Here is an 18,069-nt window from a genome sequence, read left to right on the forward strand (position 1 = left end):
CCATTCTCTGCTTAGCCTGGAGAATGAGAGCATTCAGCACAAACACTGAACTAACGTCGTCAAATTGATTTGCAGACCACCTTTACAGAAGTGACTTTCTGATCATTTGCCACAGATCTCCCTGTCCTTGCACAGGAACAACATGCCTTGAAAGAAACATTAATAACACTGTGAGAAGCGGGCTAGTCCCACCCTTCTTTGGCTGCACTGCCTCTACGCATCGTGCCAGTGATCTTGCTTCAAGTCTTATATCAAACCCCTCTATTTCTGCAAGCACTTTACCTCTTCTCTGATGCTAAATATTCACACATCTTGCATCAGGACTACACTACGTTTCCAAACCTGTCACGATAAGAAAGAAGAGTGCAAAGCCTCGTGAAAGAATGGGCTTGGAGAACTCTAGTCCCACATTTTCCTTCTCTTTCAGGTGACCTGGAGAAGAAAACGTATACTTTTGTCCTTTTGTGTAAAAGGAACCAGGTTCATTGTGGAATGTATCTGAGAGTTACTTAAAGTCATTTGAACATGAAAAAGCCCAGTAACGTTCCTGTTTCTTCTCTCTGAAGTTTTACTATCGGAGAGCACAACAGGTACAGTAATACACCACAAGAATCGATGAGCCACAAACAGCAGCTGAAAAGGAAATATATCTTAGTCATCCAGAGCAGATATTTTTTTTACCCCTCCAAATTACTATCCATTCAGTTTAAATTCCAAATGCAGCCCAGTTCTCCTGCCCCTCCCCAAGATTCAGCATCTACCATCACTTTAGAGGGACATGAAAATTCACACCACGTGTCTCAAGATATCCAAAGGTGCCCTGCAAAAACCACAGAAAGCTGAACACGTCTTGCCTCAGATCCCTACCATGAAAAGAGCAAAAAACCCCCAGGTTTTCCAACCACTGAAATCACCCAAAGAAAGGTGCAAGCTCAATATTCTATACAACCCATGTATTGCACGTTTCATAAATATTCATCAACGGTAGAGCGTGGACTACAATATCTGTGCCTGAAGATCGTGTCCTGTGTCAAGCAAATATCAAAACAACAAAACACATTCCAGCTATGCCATTCCTGCTGCAATGTGTTGTCCGAGTTCCTGCTCAGTGACATTTACAACTGAAGTGTTTCATGGAAATGGATACGCTGTTCAGTAACCAGAGGCCTGAATCGAAAGCTGAGACTTAACAGACATTGGCGTCAAAAGCAAGACTACAGTACAAAAGGACTGCCTTTTTTTTAAAAAAAAATCACATCCCTGCTGGGCACAGAACTTCTACAGTACTAAATTCTCCCTTGAATTTTGAATTGAGATGTGTGTTGCCGGCTGGCTAGCACACAATACTCTAAAATCAGGAGTCTGTCAAACAAACCAACGGAGATATTGTTGTCGTATGCAGACCCAGGTCTGGCTACTGCTTTCAGCAAAGCAAACCTGGATAACTACTGCAAGAGACTGACCATTTACATTTAAATTTTTCAGTCCTGAGGCAACTTAAGGGGATGATAAGAAATGTACAGAAGGCAAGAACTACCAGTTTAAGTTACTACAAGACCCTAAAGCTTTAGAACCATTGAAACAAGCGATTCCTGCTACAGAAGACAGTCACCCACATGAACACAGGTGGGAAATCTGCTGGACTCTGAACAAAGTCCTGTTTGCAGGGGGACAAGGAGAGCACAGAAAAACAGGAAAAATTTGATGGCAGCTGCTCATGAAACCAGAGCTCGGGGGCCTTGTAGCTCCCTCTTATCACTACACACTCATTTTTTGCATTCTCAGACTCCAGCAAACAACCACAGACAACTATTAACATAACCTTTTTGCTTCTGCCAGCAGAAGGAAGGAGTACTTCTCAGATGAGGGAACTGTTACACTGTTAAAAAGATGATTTAAACGCTAGCAGGAGGCAGGGAAGGGTGCTGTCTTCAGTTGATCACAGCTTCTCTCATAATTGTCTCAGTGAGGCTATCAGGAAAGAACAAATGAGAAGATCTGCGAGCACACCCAAATTCAAAGACTAGGCAGCAAAATCCTTCAGGAAAACACCTCAAAAAAAAATCAACAGGACCTACTGAGCAGTCTGAAATTTTAAAATATAAGTTTGGGAAACATACACATGAGAAGCCTATTTCTGAATACGCTGTACTGATTTAACTCTACTTTGAACTGCTTACTACTTTGCAATTTGTTTTCTAACTAGCAAAAGAAACTTTGTGTCTAACTTTAATTACTTAAAACAAGTAATGAGATCTACATGTTACAGTTTGCCAACAGGGAAGTCTTGCTACTGGACGTTACCGGAAAATAAAACAGTTGATCAGTATATAAAAGGGACAGGATCAATAAAACACGAATTAGGAAAGAGTTCAAGTACATGAGACTGACTATCATGCTACCCTAAATACAATAGATGTTTTGAATCTAGAAAACATCTCTTATTTAAACACAAACAATTAACTAATGGTCCTCAGTCATATCCCAGGTTGCACGTTAGACGTCAACTTTACCCACATCTAGGTTAACATTTAGAACCTAAGAACACACCCTGCAAGAGGCACCACGACTGCCAGATCTTCCTCTCCAGTTTGCTTTTCCCACCCGATAGCTGACATACCTCTCACTTGGCTTTGCTGCACTGTGAGCACAATATCCCAAAATGGTGCAGTTTTGCTATTTGATGGATAACATAAGTAATGCTATTATTAAAAACCTCATCTTTTCTGTAACTTCTGTTCTTCTACAGTAGAAGCCGATATGTTTTAGTCTTACTACACAAGGTAATTAAGTGATTCAAACAATTCTTAGGAAAAATTCTGTGTTCAAAACGTAGTAGTCGAGCAGCTTCGAGACAGTTTCTTCCTTGCTTATAAACCAATTGCTATCTTGTCAGTCCAAATTAACATTTTGGAAGGTCATCTTAGAACTTTATTTTGTGGCAATACCCAGTATAAGTGTAGTGTAAATAAACTTTTGATAGGTTAGCATGATTTACTGAATCTTTTTTAGGTTGTTATATACATTTTAATTGTGAGTTTCTGGTGAAAATACTGTCACTGTAAAACATTACACAGTTATACTTTTTATATATATATACACACTTATAAGTCTTCTTCATTGACTTTGGGGAAATACAATGTTTCTGAACTACACATTATTTCAATCACGTATTTTCAGTTTCAAGTGGAAGCAAGTTTGGTCTTTAAAGGTGGAAGATTTCAAAAGACTTAAGATTATTTTTTAAAAATATTTTTTATTCCTTCATTTAATAAACAGTCAGATATTTGCCCGTAATCTAAGGTAAGTAAGTTGCTGGGATATCAGAAACCTCTGAAGTTACCAGCAGCAATCTGAACATACGACCACCAGGTTGCCACATTCTCCAGCCACACATCACACAGCATCTTCAGGAAGGCAGCAAGCCCTGATCTGACATGTTACTGTTGATAACTTCTGCCAGAAATATAAAAGCTTGAGGAGCACTTGAGACATTTTGTTTAATCCACCCCTGCCCCACTCCTGAGCTGCTTCCACGTGTACACCAGGACAGCTGTGTGCAGATCAACACAGCACAGAGAAGAGAACAGTTATTTTAACGCTGCCCTGTATCCTGACCCCGGTTATCATCTAGTTCCACAGTTCCACTAATCCAGCTAAAGTGCAGGAATGAACAATGAGTGTTACTCAAACACAAGCTATGTTTGCGTGCCAAAAACATGAAAAGCAGGAAACCTTAGGAACACTAAAACAGCTAGGCTAAAAGGAACAAGTTAACCAGAGAACTCAAGAGGAGTGAACAGGGCTGCTCCTGCTCTGGCTTCGGAGAAGAGGCCCACAAAGGAAGTGTGCACTGCAGTGCCCGCATCCAGCCCCAAGGCACGTAGCAGCGGTAGGTGCAAGTCAGAGCAGCATCTGCTTCTCACCAAAAAGAGCAAGAAGGCAACCCAAGAGCAGTCCCAGCACTGAAGTAAAACACACAAGGGCCAGCGTGACAGCTAAAAGTGCCAGAGTGGGGTTCTGTGCAGGAGTCCTCTCTAGCAGGTATAAAATCATTCATTCTGCAAGACGCAGAAGGCAGAGATGCACTTCCATGGGTACAAGTACATTCCCCAATGAAAAACAAGTTTTGAAGCCAGCAGGGCAAAAATATTCACATTCTTTTGGAAGTTGGGCGCTTTTTTAGCAATGATGTACCAAATCCAAACAGACAATGTTACCCCTCCAAAGACAACTCAGGTAATTCTCACAGCCTCAAACGTTAGGATTTAGAAAGCCTGAAAAAAACTTATACAAGACAGTTTCAACTTACTGAAGAGTTTTAATTGACAGAGATATCAAGGATTCTTCAGATCATGGGCTAAATACAATGAAAAATTAAAAACATTTCCTGCAAGGAAAAACTAAAGAAAATCGTAATTTCTTAGAAAGATACTAGAAACACATAATACATGGAGTAACAAAAAAAAAAAAAAAGCCTTAATGTAATCGGTTTGCAAGAGCCCAGCAACCCAAGAGTCTAACACAGCTAGTTTTAAATTCAAGCGAGCCCTTCCAGTGACAATTTTCAAAGTTTCTGCCAGTGCCACTACAGTCTCACTGTCTGCTCACCTCAGGCTCTACAAGCAAGTAATGGCAAAAGGGTAAAAATTCGTAAGAGATCACTCAAACCCACAGTTCAGAAAACCCAAGTTGAAGATCCACCCTGATCGCTCCCCCCTTGTATCAATGTTAACACAAAACTGATGGATCGTCAATCCTTCCTTTCACACCTGCTTCAGCAGATACAAGACCTTAATAGATGGAAAAAGAGTGGAATTTAAGAACCTTCACACTACTATTAGCATTTCTTGAACAATTTAACTAAATCTTAGAACACCTAAAAGCAGACTTTTTATAGCCAGATTGTCCATGATAAGAGTAATTACATATTTTCCTTTAAATAAAAAGTTTTGCTTTTTATGAAAAAGTGTTTCTCTGTTGTGTTTTTGAGACAAGTCTCCCTTTCAATAAAAGAATGCTGGTTTTAGCTCTAAGTTAGAATATTACTTTAGACATATTTTTCCTGGCAGCATCACCCCTTAAAGGGAGTTCCTATGAGCAGCTTTCTCCTAATTCTTGCCCCAGTGCCTGGCTGCTTGTTCTTTCCCCTCCGTGATGAACACATCTTACGCAGTTTACACGGAAAAACAGGATTAGCAAAACTTCCTCCTGCTACCTCTCCTCTTTCTTGGAGGGTTATTTTTAACCTAGGTCAGTTCACTCACTATGACTCACAGCATCACCTCATTTACAACTGCACCTGCACATAAAAGGAAGTGGTGACTCCAAAGGAAAATACACATGGAGCTGCAGTTCAGCTAATGCCTCTCCCCCACACCGGGAAGCAGAGCTAATTCAGACACAGTTGTTTTCTGAGGAGGGATATGCAATGTGTTACGCTAAGTGGGGCATTTTTGTAATTACTATCGTAATATCACGCATCTTGTTTTTGATGTTTTACTAGCTTTGGAGACAGACTAACTGCAACCTAACACTTTACAATACTCTCACAAAACAGATTTCACAGAAGCCAAATGTCCTTCCTAGTCATCCTAACTGGCCACACCTTTAGCTGCAACTGAAGAAAACAACACGACAAGAATTTTTGCAAAAACCCAAACGTTACATCTCAGCAATAAGGTCATGACAGAATAGCACCAAGCAGTATGTCACAGCATCCCACTCAGTGAAAGGCACACACTGCACCACAGTATATTAGTGCAGGACTTCACATGATGCAACAATTTTATGGAAGCAACATCCTGGCACCGGAACGTTCTCACACGAGGAAGACTTGATCCCACAAGCCCCAGGTTCAGTTGCGAGCCTCGAAGTCCATTTTGCACTTCATGTGCAATATTTTCAATTCACCAGCTGCAATAGAGGAACACTACTTTTGCTTTCCTCACCAGATTTCACAGATGACTGGAGACATCTCATCCACCACACATATAAAACATCACGCACAACCAAACCCTCAGCTTTGCTGAAGTCCCTCACAACCACAGCTAACACACAAATAACATCAGCATCAGTTGAGAGTCTATCAAGAACCAGTCATGGTCAGCTGGGTGCTATAACAACTATGTTGGATGTTAGGAGAGCCAGAGTACCACAGCTTAGACTTCATGCTATCCTAATAACAGCTCCAAGGCTTTTGGCTGATTTGGACCACAAGAACTGTAAACTTGAGCTTGCCTAAAAACACCAGTGAAAGCGTAACCATAATCCAGACATAGATTATAATCTCTGAAATAGGCTTGTAGAAAGTTCCAAGCTGAAGAACACAGACCAAACAAAAAAGCTCGTTATTACCCAGGGCCATGACTTTCTTCGTGTTAGGAAAACACCTACTAAACACTGCACATGCTGATCTCCTACTAGAAGTACTGCATATTACTGCTAAATCATGCAACGGGTCTATAGGAAGGCTTAAGTTTTGAGAGGGAAAAATAAGAAAATTTGTGGTTTATATCCTGAAACCACAGAGAATGTTTTGTAGCATTCTTTGCATCATGGCATCTTCCCACTTTACTCACACAAAGATGTCGTCTTTTGGCATGATATGATTTAAACCTTCGTCCACTTGGAAGATTTTGTGGAATCGATGATTATACACGTCTGTCACCACCATCTAGAACAGCAAGTGATATTTGCAAAAAGATTATAATAAAAGGTTACATAAATTCAAGCAAATTAACTTTAAATTCAAGCAACAGTTTATTCCTATTCTTTTTTTATTGCAATTGTCAGCAAACTATAACAGCACCCAGCAGCTAATCGGCTGTAGTCGTTAAGATGGATCAGAAAAACAACGCAAATAACAGACTGTTTTTACAGAGGTACTGAGGAGATGCAATTCCAACAGCTGCGGGTCAGCCTGGTGGAAACAACAGCACAGATCTCAACATCAAAGGGGAACAGGCTAAGTTTTCAGGCACGGATCACTCACATCTATAATTAACTAAAATAAACTGAAGTGCTACACTGTCATCCTGAAAATACCCCACCAACTATAAAACCATTCCCTCTGGAAAAGCTCACTTGATCCCTTTGTTATTAAAAGGCTGCCGAAGAAGAGGTGGACCCAAAATGGACACTGAACATCTCTCAGTACTGAGAAACTACACTATCAGAAATGTTGGGGGTAGGGGCTAGCTTTCTGCCCCTTCTCTTAAACCTCTCTACTGCAATAGGAATACTAGAATAAACACCGCTTGTTTCACGCATCTTTTTATTTTACTATCAAAGACCAGCATCCAAACTTGTTAGGGTTTTGTCACTACTCCATTAAGTTCGGCTTATCACCCATCTAAAAGCTAAGCCACCAAAATGCTTAAAGAAGCACAAACATTCATGAAAATCACTGTGCTGCATTTATCCTTACATTTTCTGCAGGAACACCAGAGAGTTTGGAGAGTGATTCACACAGATCCGAGATAGCCCCCATCATCGGCACCACAACCCGGTACTAGAAACAAAGATAACATCATGCTTACACGAGGCAAAATAAACCCAGTTTCTTGCGCTCTGCTTTGTATGGAAAAAAAAAAAAAACAAACTTGAGTTTATAGGAGTTCTGCTGAGGCTAAGGTCACAGTCACACTTTAAGATCTGCTGGATCTCAGCTCTACCTTATAAACCCATTGAGGTAAGGTTCACCTTTACGTTTTCCAAGGCAATACGAGGTAAACACGTCAACACAAACGCTTACTGCTTTCAGGGGGCAATACATCGCACACTGTAATCACATCACAGGAGCAGGTAAGCCGCTTCCAGCTGACCCACAACCCTAGTCTCACAAACAAGATTTTACAGAGCTGCTTGATTTCACATGTTCAGTTACCAGTTTTTACATTAAAAAACCCATCCTACCTCACTCAAAGGTGGATATCAATGACTTTTAGATTACTTGAAAAGTCTCAACTTGGAAAGTCTCAACTTGAAAACCTAAGAAAGAAACTTAGATGACGTAAATAAATTTGTGTCTTCAACATGCCTCACCTGGACAGGTCTACGCTGTGGATCTGCATATACCAGGGTAACTTCCATGAGACGATCTCTCCTCAAGGGCAGTGGAAGGGTTAAGTAACAGAAGGGATCAAAGGTCACAGAAACTTTGGAGCACTTAGGACAAACAAGGGTAGATTTGAAAAGACCATGAAAAATATCCACAATGATAGAATCGTTCCTCAGCCTATGATTCTCCCAGGCCTCTTTTGCCACTTCCTATCAAAAAAAAAAAAAGAAAAAAGTTAATTTCTCACAAGAAAATTAATACTGATGGGTAAATTTCACAGAAAGCAGGGTCTACCAGTGTGTCCAGAATAACACTCTGGGATCTCTTCTCAGTGAAACTAAGGCCTTGCATCAAGTCAAACGTACTACAGCTCTTTTAGCTGAGTCACTTGGTCCGGTATTCCTTGGTGCACACAATGCCAGAAGCATGAAGGGAGCTGAGGGCACAGTGACAGGGTTACACCCTGCTCACCAGGATGGAAAGCTGCTAACAAGATCCGCTCCACTCTCCTCCATGAGGAATGGACTGCTGCCCCCTGCTTTTGAAAGACAACTGTAGTTACAATTTCTGAGAAAAAAGTAGATTTTTTTATTTCTTGAGAAACAATGGTCCACGTATCTCAAAGAAAGTACACAAGAAGATAAATTACAACTTACAAACTCCCTACCTAAGGGCACCTGATAACTGGCATTTGTCTATTCAATGCAATCAGAAGCTCTTCTTAGCACGAGACTTTTAGTTTACGGAACAATACCATATATTTTATATATCTATCAAGTGAGGTAAGTGCCACACACACTGCAATGCTGCTGTTGCTAACGAGGATGCTGAGATGGGAACAGAGTCCAAGTTCCAACAACTGCACTGATACAGTCGCAAGGCAGAAACACACATACAGCTCCTACATCAGAGGGAGGAAAGTACCTAAATAAAACAAAGGCATGCTGAGCAACTCTTCCACCTCACAATTATCAGCATTTCTTGGAGGTAAAAAAAAGATTAAATATACTATTGTTCGTGGTGTTGCCACATGCACTATATTACACAAGGAATGGCAAAAAAACATAAAGCTGTTGCCAGTTAAGAGAAAAAACAACTAGTCACATACACTTCCTAAAAATAATTACTGTATCTGGCTTTTAGAGGCTCCTACAGCATTTTTGCCCCTATCATATTTACTCTGGACTCTGCACTTGTCAGTATGTTGCAGCTCTTTGTACTGTGACAAGAGATAAAAGCCTCATTAGGAGAGTGTGAGTTCACTCAGGGAAGGACATTTCACTATTATGTGTCTCATTTTAATGTGAGCGTGGTGTTTGCCAAATTCAGAGGAACAAAGAAGCGTCTGCAAGGGGCCCATGTATCAGTGGTGGCTGGAAAACAGAGCATAGAGAAAAGATGGGAAGAAAAATGAACAGAAGAGACTTTTCTGGTCTCTGTCAGGAAAATGGCGTAAGAGAAATACTTTTCTCTACTTAGGTAGAGTGGGTAACTGGAGCCCAAGGGTGTTTAAATTCAAATTTTAATTAAATAGAATGTAAAGTTGCTTTAATATCAATGTACCCAGCTCCACAGCACCAGAAAGGAGAAAAAAAAAAAAATCAGGTTAAGCCTCTTAAGTAGAGGCAGGTCACTGAACACTAGGAATTCATCAAGATCCATGGTTGTACCAAGTCACTTACACCTTGGTTCTCTCCCCGTCTTAACCGGTGCTTTCATGCACCCTGTTCAGCCTGGTTTTCAATCCAGCTCATGGATTACGTTTGTCTAGAGGCCATGAGAGCGCACAAATGAGAAGTCTGGTCAAAAAGCTCATTTCATTTGACACTGTTGTCTACCAGTGGGACACTGGAATAGCTGCTTACAACCTTGTGCCCAGGGCATGTGCTCAGACCCTTATTTGAGGGGCACCCCAGCACCTCCACATGAGAACGCTCCCAGTCCCACCCAAGTCCACATGCCAGTATGATGGCCTGCACAGTAAGCACTCTTCTCAAACTCATGCTAAAAGCTGCTGCTCAATCTATCTGGAAGAAGAAGGTGGGCCTGAGTAGTCAGGAAGAAAGGTTACGTTAGTAACTACAGCCTAGTTTTAGGCAGTTGTTATGTCACGAGATCAATTTCCTTCCTTTCCAGCACAGAATCACATCAGTTTTGTATCATAAGCACGTCTTCCTGCACACCAGTACAAGAACAGACATTCTGCTGTACGGCAGAGCAACAGCGATGTGCCTCAAGGAGTCATGAAGAGTCAGAAGGGCTGTAAAGCATGACAAGGTTCCCCTCTCCCAGGTACACTGCTTTGTAGGGAGGATGTTTGTGTGTCCTGTGAGCAGGAAGGTCAGGAAGCATCACAAAGCCCAACTCAACTCCCTCGGAAGCCCTGCCTGCCCTACCCTTAAGTTAAAGGGCACTGTACCGAATCAGGTCTGCCATTGGCATCCTTCAGCTCCAAGTAGGGCTTCTTCTTCACTCTGTTCAAATCCTCATGCAAGCCATCTAGAAGAAAAGCCAAGAGCTCCTGCGAATCTTGCTGCTGGTATCCTGAAAACTGAGGAGCAAATCGGCCAACCTGGGTCTGAAACACAAAGCAAGAGTCAGAGAGGGGTGAGCATTACCTATGTGTAAAAGACAGGAATAAAAACACGTCCAGGCTTTTGCAGAGATCAACTCCACGCTACCTTAGGTTAGCAGAAGACCACAGTGAACTGGATGCTAACACAGTAAGGGTGCCAGAATAATTTTCCCAACTGTTTTTATTTTTTTTTTCCCCCTAGTGTTGAGAGGGAAGAATGCATCTAATGCTGTGACATCTGGAATCTAAGTCATCAATATTAATTTAGGAACCTACAAACAAGCAGTACATAAAACCTATCTGCCTGATGCATTGTGTACTTTGATTTCTCTTTCAGAAACCTACTGTTCCCACAATGCAGACTTGCTATAAGGTAGCATCTTGAAGCAGGTGGACTGCAAGACTGAAAACACTTGCAGAAGATACTTATGAACAAACAAATCTGGCTTAAAATTAAGATTGAAATCCTCACCATAGTACTCTATAGTACATATTGCTCTACTAGCAATTCTAAAAATTGTGATATGACGTTAAGAAACCTATCAGCCTGAGACAGTGAAAGCCAGAAACAGCACATCCATATACAGCTGCTTATTTCATAAGTGCTATCTCACAACACTTCCATTTAGTGTTCCTGCTTAAAAAAAAAAAAACAAAAACCAAAACACCCACCACAAACCAACAATAGAAAGGAGTCCCACAGGAAAATCAACAATTAGCTGAAGGAGGGGTCAGTCCTAGTGACCATCACTTATTTTCCCATAAACACAAACACTTGCAGAATTATGCTTAGTACATTTTAAGCACTCAAGATGACAACTGCAAGGCAGCCCAAACTGAAGAGCTGTTTATATCACAGTTAACATTGTCACTAAATCAGCAACAATTGTTAGAAAAGTCACAAGTGATACCATACTAGGAAAAAGAGCAATTCCTATTCCAGCCTTAAACAAGATCAGTCTGCATTAAGAGACTTCTGTTGATGTCCACTACAGATTCACATATTTCCTCTGAACAGAAGTTTACAGAACAACTTTAATAGCAGCGGATGATGTGCCAGCAACTCCAAGTCACAGAAATTAAACATCTTGTTGTTTCACAACTACCTATGACTCTACAGAGGACAGATTTCTGTAGCCCATAAGATTTTGCTCCAGATCTCAAAAGCATATACCTTCAACTTAAAGACCGCACCATGCAAAATCTAAACAGCAACAGGATGCACATCTACATTAATTTCAGGTAATTGTTTATTTCATGCATTTGGGATGTTTTTCTTCCTCAGTGTACTGAGATTGCATCACAGGAGCAAAGTTTTAGTGTTCCTTGAATGCTTTAATTACATTTTTCTCCACTGGAGCATATTTGCATTATATTTAAAACAAAAGACACAGTCACAACTTTTCTAGGGGTTCATACACAGCTGCTACATTGCAGTATTTCAGTTGAAAGCAGCTCTTTACACTGAAGCATTGGGAACATTACATCAATAAGTAAGGTTATAGACAAGTGGGTTTTTTGCTCTCCACTCTATAATTCTGTTTTTTAAATTTTTAACTTGCCAGTTGTGAACTTCAGTCAGCAAGAAAAGGTGTGCAATTCACATGACTCTGTCTAGTTCTGTAGCAAAGACCATTTCGATGCATCTGTAAACACCTCTGAAGCTGGAAGGTCATTCATCAAACAAGGCTTTCAACATTAAAGAGCAGTAACCAATTCCAGGGTATGACACTACTCACTGCCAAGTGCCTCTCTGCTCCCTGAAGAGCATTCACATAAAACATGAAGCAACACTGAAGTCATTCTGTCATTACTGCTTTCATAATACCAAAATATGTGGAAGGCAAATTAGCTTTCCCTGTTTCTTTTGTCAGAGAGCTATGCCACAAGACCATGGAGTACTTACTTTAAACATACGCGGGGCCACATGAGACTGTCTCCCAGACCAAATCTGTTTAATGAGCTCTGCATAGGCTTCTGCAATTTCTCCTCTCATCCCCAGTGGATTGTTCTGATTTATTTCAGCTTCATATTTATCTTCCAAGAAATAGTCAGTCAAAGGAGGGGTATTGCTCAGACACTGGAAAAGCATTAAGAAAATGAATTTACTGCAGACAACACTACATCTGTGCAACAATGAAATAACAAACCCAGCTTTCACACCAGAACATGTACTAAGCTATTAACAAAAATAGTGAGACTTGAGTACATATCTATTAAAAAAACAAGGAAACAAAAAATCTATAGAGAGGGTGGGACACTGTAATCATTGCCACTCAAGAGCATGGTTGAAATAAACAAGAACCACCACCAAACAAGCACTCAAAAGACTAACAGCTCACTTCTGAAACATGGTTTCTCTGCATATGCCACACTGACTTCTATACAATGTTTTTGCCCACAAGTACAAGCCTCCCCTCTGGAGCAGTTTCTACCAGTTTATTAGCTTAAGGCATAAGGGTCAGTGGTCTGCAGCTCCTTGGTTCTCCTTCAGAAATTTCCTGAAAACTGACATCACATTTGTCACCTTCCATTCCTTTGGTGCAGAATAACTTTGAGCACTCTCTTAAAGTTACTGTATTTAATCATTCAGGAAAGCAAATAGCAAACAACCTTCCGAAAAAAACCTACAGACTTTTGGAAGGAAGATAACTGCTCTTGGTATTACATCCCTCCGAATTTTGTTAATGTGTTCTGTTACTTCCACTGATGCTTCAATGTGAGCAGAGTTTCTTGGTATAATGCTGAAGTCTGACACAAAACCAAGCCTGCAATTGCCAGAAGAGTGAAGATTACAATTGCAGTCCTGCCAGTACTCACCAATTCCTATAATTAATGTGCGCAAACCTACTTTTCCACACGTTACTGAGGTGGTAGGGTAGGGTAGGCCACCTTACCGATGCACTACACGGAAATCTGCACAGAACAGGTCAGGAAGGTCTTTAGAGATGTCACCTGAGTGTTCTCAAGTCTACATCCCATATTCACTCTCACTAACCTTGAAACTCTAATATAAGGAACAGTGAGAAAAGCAGAGGTCCTTGCTCCCTCCTTGAGGTGAAACAAGCTATATTTTGTCCTACCAAGAACCAAATGCCATTAAAGAAAAATCCTCGTCAAAAAGTTAGCGAAGTTTAGAGGCAGGAAGGATACCACTCCATACCTACTCTCCCATTTATATACTTATTATCCGTGTGTCATGGCAATGATTTCATACGCCCTGGGAAATCACCAAAAACCTCAGGACACAAGTAAAACTAACACAGGAAGTAGTTTCCCTAATTCAATACTTCAAAGACTCAAACCTTATAGCAAGATGCAACACTCAGGTGAGTAAGGTAAGACTTGAATGTGTGGAAAAAAAGCCAAGTCTGAGATACGATCAAAATTACTACAGCTTCAAGGTACTGCAGTATCAAGAAAATATTAAACTGGGCTCTTTCTGAATGCCTGAAATTTCAGGACCCGTAGCAGACGCCTGTACAGCGCTACCCCAGCTGGCCGTAGGTACACAGATCTCCCAGCACCATTACACACGGCAATCTGGAGAGGGGCAGGGAAGTGCAGTCCTGTCCTTTAGCCAACTCCTCTTTCACTGCCTTGATGTGTACCTTGTGGAATTTATTTCCTACGAAATTTTTCCAGTTCCAACGTCCAGGTGTTAAGTGTCTTTCTCCAGGCAAATGACATTGAAGTGGTTACAGACTGCTACCATTTGACACCAGCCTCTCAATGGGAGACTGTCACTGACAAAACTCCAAGAACTCTCAAAAATTAAAGCAGAAATTTGCATGTGAAAGACTGACGTGCAAAAAATTGAAGCCTAATGGTAAATACAAGAAAGTATTTGGTCCTTAACATGACTAGTTCGCATGCAAAATTAAGACTGAAGTGTGTTTAGATAAAGTTACTTTGACAATAAAAATTAATTTTAGAAGTTGTCTCTTAGCTATAAAGTTCAAGAAAACATAATGTGATTTAAGCTTACCACAGTACAACTGAAAATAAAGTCACATTGAACAAAAAAGCGAGGCAGTCCAAGTGTATTGTGGTATCCTGAATACCACATGCATAATGCACTGTAGTTATTTTAAGATTTGTTCTAGCTTTTACCAGAGTGACAGAAGTCACTACATAGCACTTGTACCACACTAGAAGTCTGCCCATTGCATAAATCAAAGTTCATACAAGTTGGCTTATATTTTGTTTGAATTTCTTAGCAAACAACCATCCCTAATAAGCTTCTGCATTTTTAAAAATGAACCAAATAAACGTAAGAGATTAAGTTAAATAAGTATGCTAGTAACTATTAGTTCCGCATAACTGTTACAACCTTAACACTCCACACAATGACCCTGAATCCTTCCTGCGGCCTTTCATACTCTTAATTTTTCAAGAATCTTTGAAGACAGACTCCGGAACTGCATGCAGTGACCTGCTCACATCGCTTATGCAGCCCATACAAGTCAAAACATCCTCCACATCAGCCCATTTTGTCAGAGCACAGCACTGGGACTAACATTAGTTAGGCATCTGTTCAGTATTACTTCCTCCATAGCCTTTTCTGAAGTCATGTATTCCAGATCCAGTCCTTAATACCGTACTAGGTTTTACAGTACTAAGGTGCTACAGGTAAGTCAATCTAAATATGAACTGACTTTTTGTTTGGGGTTGGTTTTGTTGGGGATTTTTTTGCACTCCAGATGCAATCTCCCCATTGAACCACGTTAAAACACGCTTTTCAGAGATTTTAACGCACAGTCTCTGTGAGATTGGTCTTTTATTTCATTTTAAAGAGAGCTCTTTCCAGTTCTTACCTGTAATGCAGAATTCATGAAGCAGGTATTCCCAAGGTTACTGAGTCCACAGAGTCCAGGTTGTGACACTGAAGCATTGTCCCTGCAGTTGTATGAGTTACAGGCAAATCCAGAACCTCTGGAAGAAAGACAACACAGTGAAATCCACAATGAGTTTACTAAGTTTCAATACTGTTTATAAGTCGCATCAAATACAAGTCAAAAAAGTGTTTCATGAAATTGTTTAACCAGCCTACATGTTTCTGCTGCATCATAGTGGCTAATATTGAATACCAGGAACGTGAAGTATACGTGCTAACTTTGGAATCATTAATCATTACACAGTCTATTATTAATTTATGGCTCAGAACACATTCATTTCCTCTGTCAGTCAGTACACACGCAGCACGCTATCCTAACACAGCAAGAGTCTATACGATGCACTGTGAGAGCTAATAAGAAAATTATGATCTCTACCTGGAAAGGCTTCTATCATAATGGTAGATGGAAAAAAGAATTTAATCCCTTCCCTCATACCCCTAAATCCCCTCAAGATCAGGCAATGCCCTAGTAGTTAGTAAGGTCTGGAACATGCACTACTTTTGCAAGTGAGCAAGGAACAGCAGAACGCAGTGGTTTCAAAAGCAAAGTTTGATAAACAGGTACGCAAGAGTAGCAGAACTCCTCATAGGGCATCATCACACTCCTTTTCTATACAGGCAAGGATGCACAGGATTATTCACATGAAGGACGAAGAAACAAAAAGAACATTCCTGCTCTTACCCCCTGCCCAGATGGGAGCTGTTCAGTCCATAGGAGTTACTGCTATCACCGTTAGTAATGACAGAAGTGGCAGACACTGAGGAATAAGAACTTGCTGATGATTTTGAAGAGGTAGTAAAGTTTCTGCTAGTTGCAGTGCTTGATCTGGGAGAAAGGAAAAAGAAGTAGAAACAGTGCTACCACTTTTCTCGCCCCCAGCCCCACCTCCCACAAAACTCCCAAGGACTTGCCGCATTACAGTTAGTTCTCACACACAGAATTTACTGGTTTGATCTCTGTAATCGCACTTCCAGACAGTTGTCTGGAACAGAACCTCAGACAAAAGTATCAGAAGCAAGAGTAACAACTCTTACTTAAAGCAAAATCTGGGTCCCAGACTGAACTACGTAGGCAACTCCGATGCATGAGTGACAGGGAAGCAAGCTTTAGGTTTGAGTAAACCACCTTGAAAACAAGCAAGCAAAAAAACCTGCAACCTTAAGACCACAAAACACTCGCCCCACATTAAAGGTGACAAAGTTAGCCCTCCCTGCTTGAAACCCAGACCACCCACTCAAAGAGAATGTTAATTAGTAAGAAGATAACCAGGGTGGGTGCAAAACAGTTTGTTACTGAGCCTAGCTGATACCGCTACACTGCTCAGAGGCAAAACACACTCCTATGTACACGTGGCACATGTAGCAATCCTCAGCATTTTGAGACTGGAGAGACTGAAATAGGTGAAAAGAGTTAATAAGCCTCAAGTCTGTTCACAGCTGTGAACCTCAGGCTATTCCACAGTATTACTCTCCTGGTCCAGAAAAGAACACAATGATACAGAAGACCAAGAAGGCACTAAAATTCAACAGTGTTCTGTCATAGACAGCTTTGACTCCATAAAAAAAAAAGCAAAATCATAAGATAATAATACATAAATAAGCTTAAACAAACTATTCTGATAATAATTAATTTCTTTAGAGCAAGACCTAACTGGGAAACGGTGTATTCTCTTCATCTTTGCCCAAATGAACACGCAAAACTGAATGCAAAAAGGCGCAGGACACCGAGAGCCACACAGCAGCAGCAAAGACACCCAGAGCACAGCAGAGCACCAGTAGAGGACAGTGCCCTCAAGCTTCTTTTCTCTCTTTTAACGTGGCCCTGATTATCAAACGATACAAACTAAAAATGCATATTCATAGTTCAGATGCTACTAAGAAAACAATCTTGGACAACCTCTGTGAAGCAAAAAACTAAAAAACAAAGAACAAGTCATAATGGCCAAAAGGAGCTGGAAGAGCTGAAGAGCCTTACTGGCTTGGAAATGTAATAGCAGTAAGATAAATATAGAAGGAAACAAGTTACCCCAGGAGCTTCCAGATGAAAACACAAACCCCAGACACAGCCTAAACCCAAAGCACACTAAAAAAAACCACTGGCCAGCACAACCAAAAACTACACTGGAAAATACACTATGGCAAGAACGAGCAGATCTACCAAAATAACCAAGACAACCATTTCTGGGATAATACATGACCAGCATACATGACCAACACATGCTGGAGGTGAACTTCTCAAGACTACCTGGACACAAAGATCAATGAGAGAACACAAGAGTCTAGTCTAAAACAACAATTACCAGACTCACACTCCACACTCATAAGTTTTAAGGGTCAAGAATAAAATAGCTAAGCTTACTATAGCCTCCAAATCCGTTAAGAACACATTTTCAAAAGTCTGAAGAAGTGGTGAATTATGCAGAAGCAAAGAAGGGCAATCTAGAAAATGCTAGACTTGAAAACATGCCATCTCTGCTTGACATGTTTGACCTCAGTGAGAGAACAGAGTAAGATGCTCAGAAGATAAAGTGAAGA

General features: G+C 40.7%; 1 protein-coding gene across 4 annotated transcripts in view; it reads right to left on the reverse strand.

Annotated features, from left to right (window-relative positions):
- The window catches only part of USP4 (ubiquitin specific peptidase 4), a 45,604-nt gene that overhangs the window by 12,309 nt on the left and 15,226 nt on the right, over positions 1–18,069 (reverse strand). For 3 of the 4 annotated variants that reach the window (XM_086619232.1, XM_086619231.1, XM_086619233.1), the window contains 7 exons: positions 16,217–16,360; positions 15,455–15,572; positions 12,544–12,717; positions 10,482–10,640; positions 8,047–8,271; positions 7,430–7,513; positions 6,582–6,676 (listed from right to left, as the gene is read on the reverse strand). In XM_086619232.1, coding sequence (XP_086475358.1) covers positions 6,582–6,676; positions 7,430–7,513; positions 8,047–8,271; positions 10,482–10,640; positions 12,544–12,717; positions 15,455–15,572; positions 16,217–16,360 — 999 coding nt within the window. The remainder of the gene's footprint in view (positions 1–6,581; positions 6,677–7,429; positions 7,514–8,046; positions 8,272–10,481; positions 10,641–12,543; positions 12,718–15,454; positions 15,573–16,216; positions 16,361–18,069) is intronic. The other variant, XM_086619230.1, reaches the window with a different exon arrangement.

The sequence above is a fragment of the Tauraco erythrolophus genome, chromosome 12, assembly GCF_009769465.1.
Source record: "Tauraco erythrolophus isolate bTauEry1 chromosome 12, bTauEry1.pri, whole genome shotgun sequence".
Lineage (NCBI taxonomy): Eukaryota > Metazoa > Chordata > Aves > Musophagiformes > Musophagidae > Tauraco > Tauraco erythrolophus.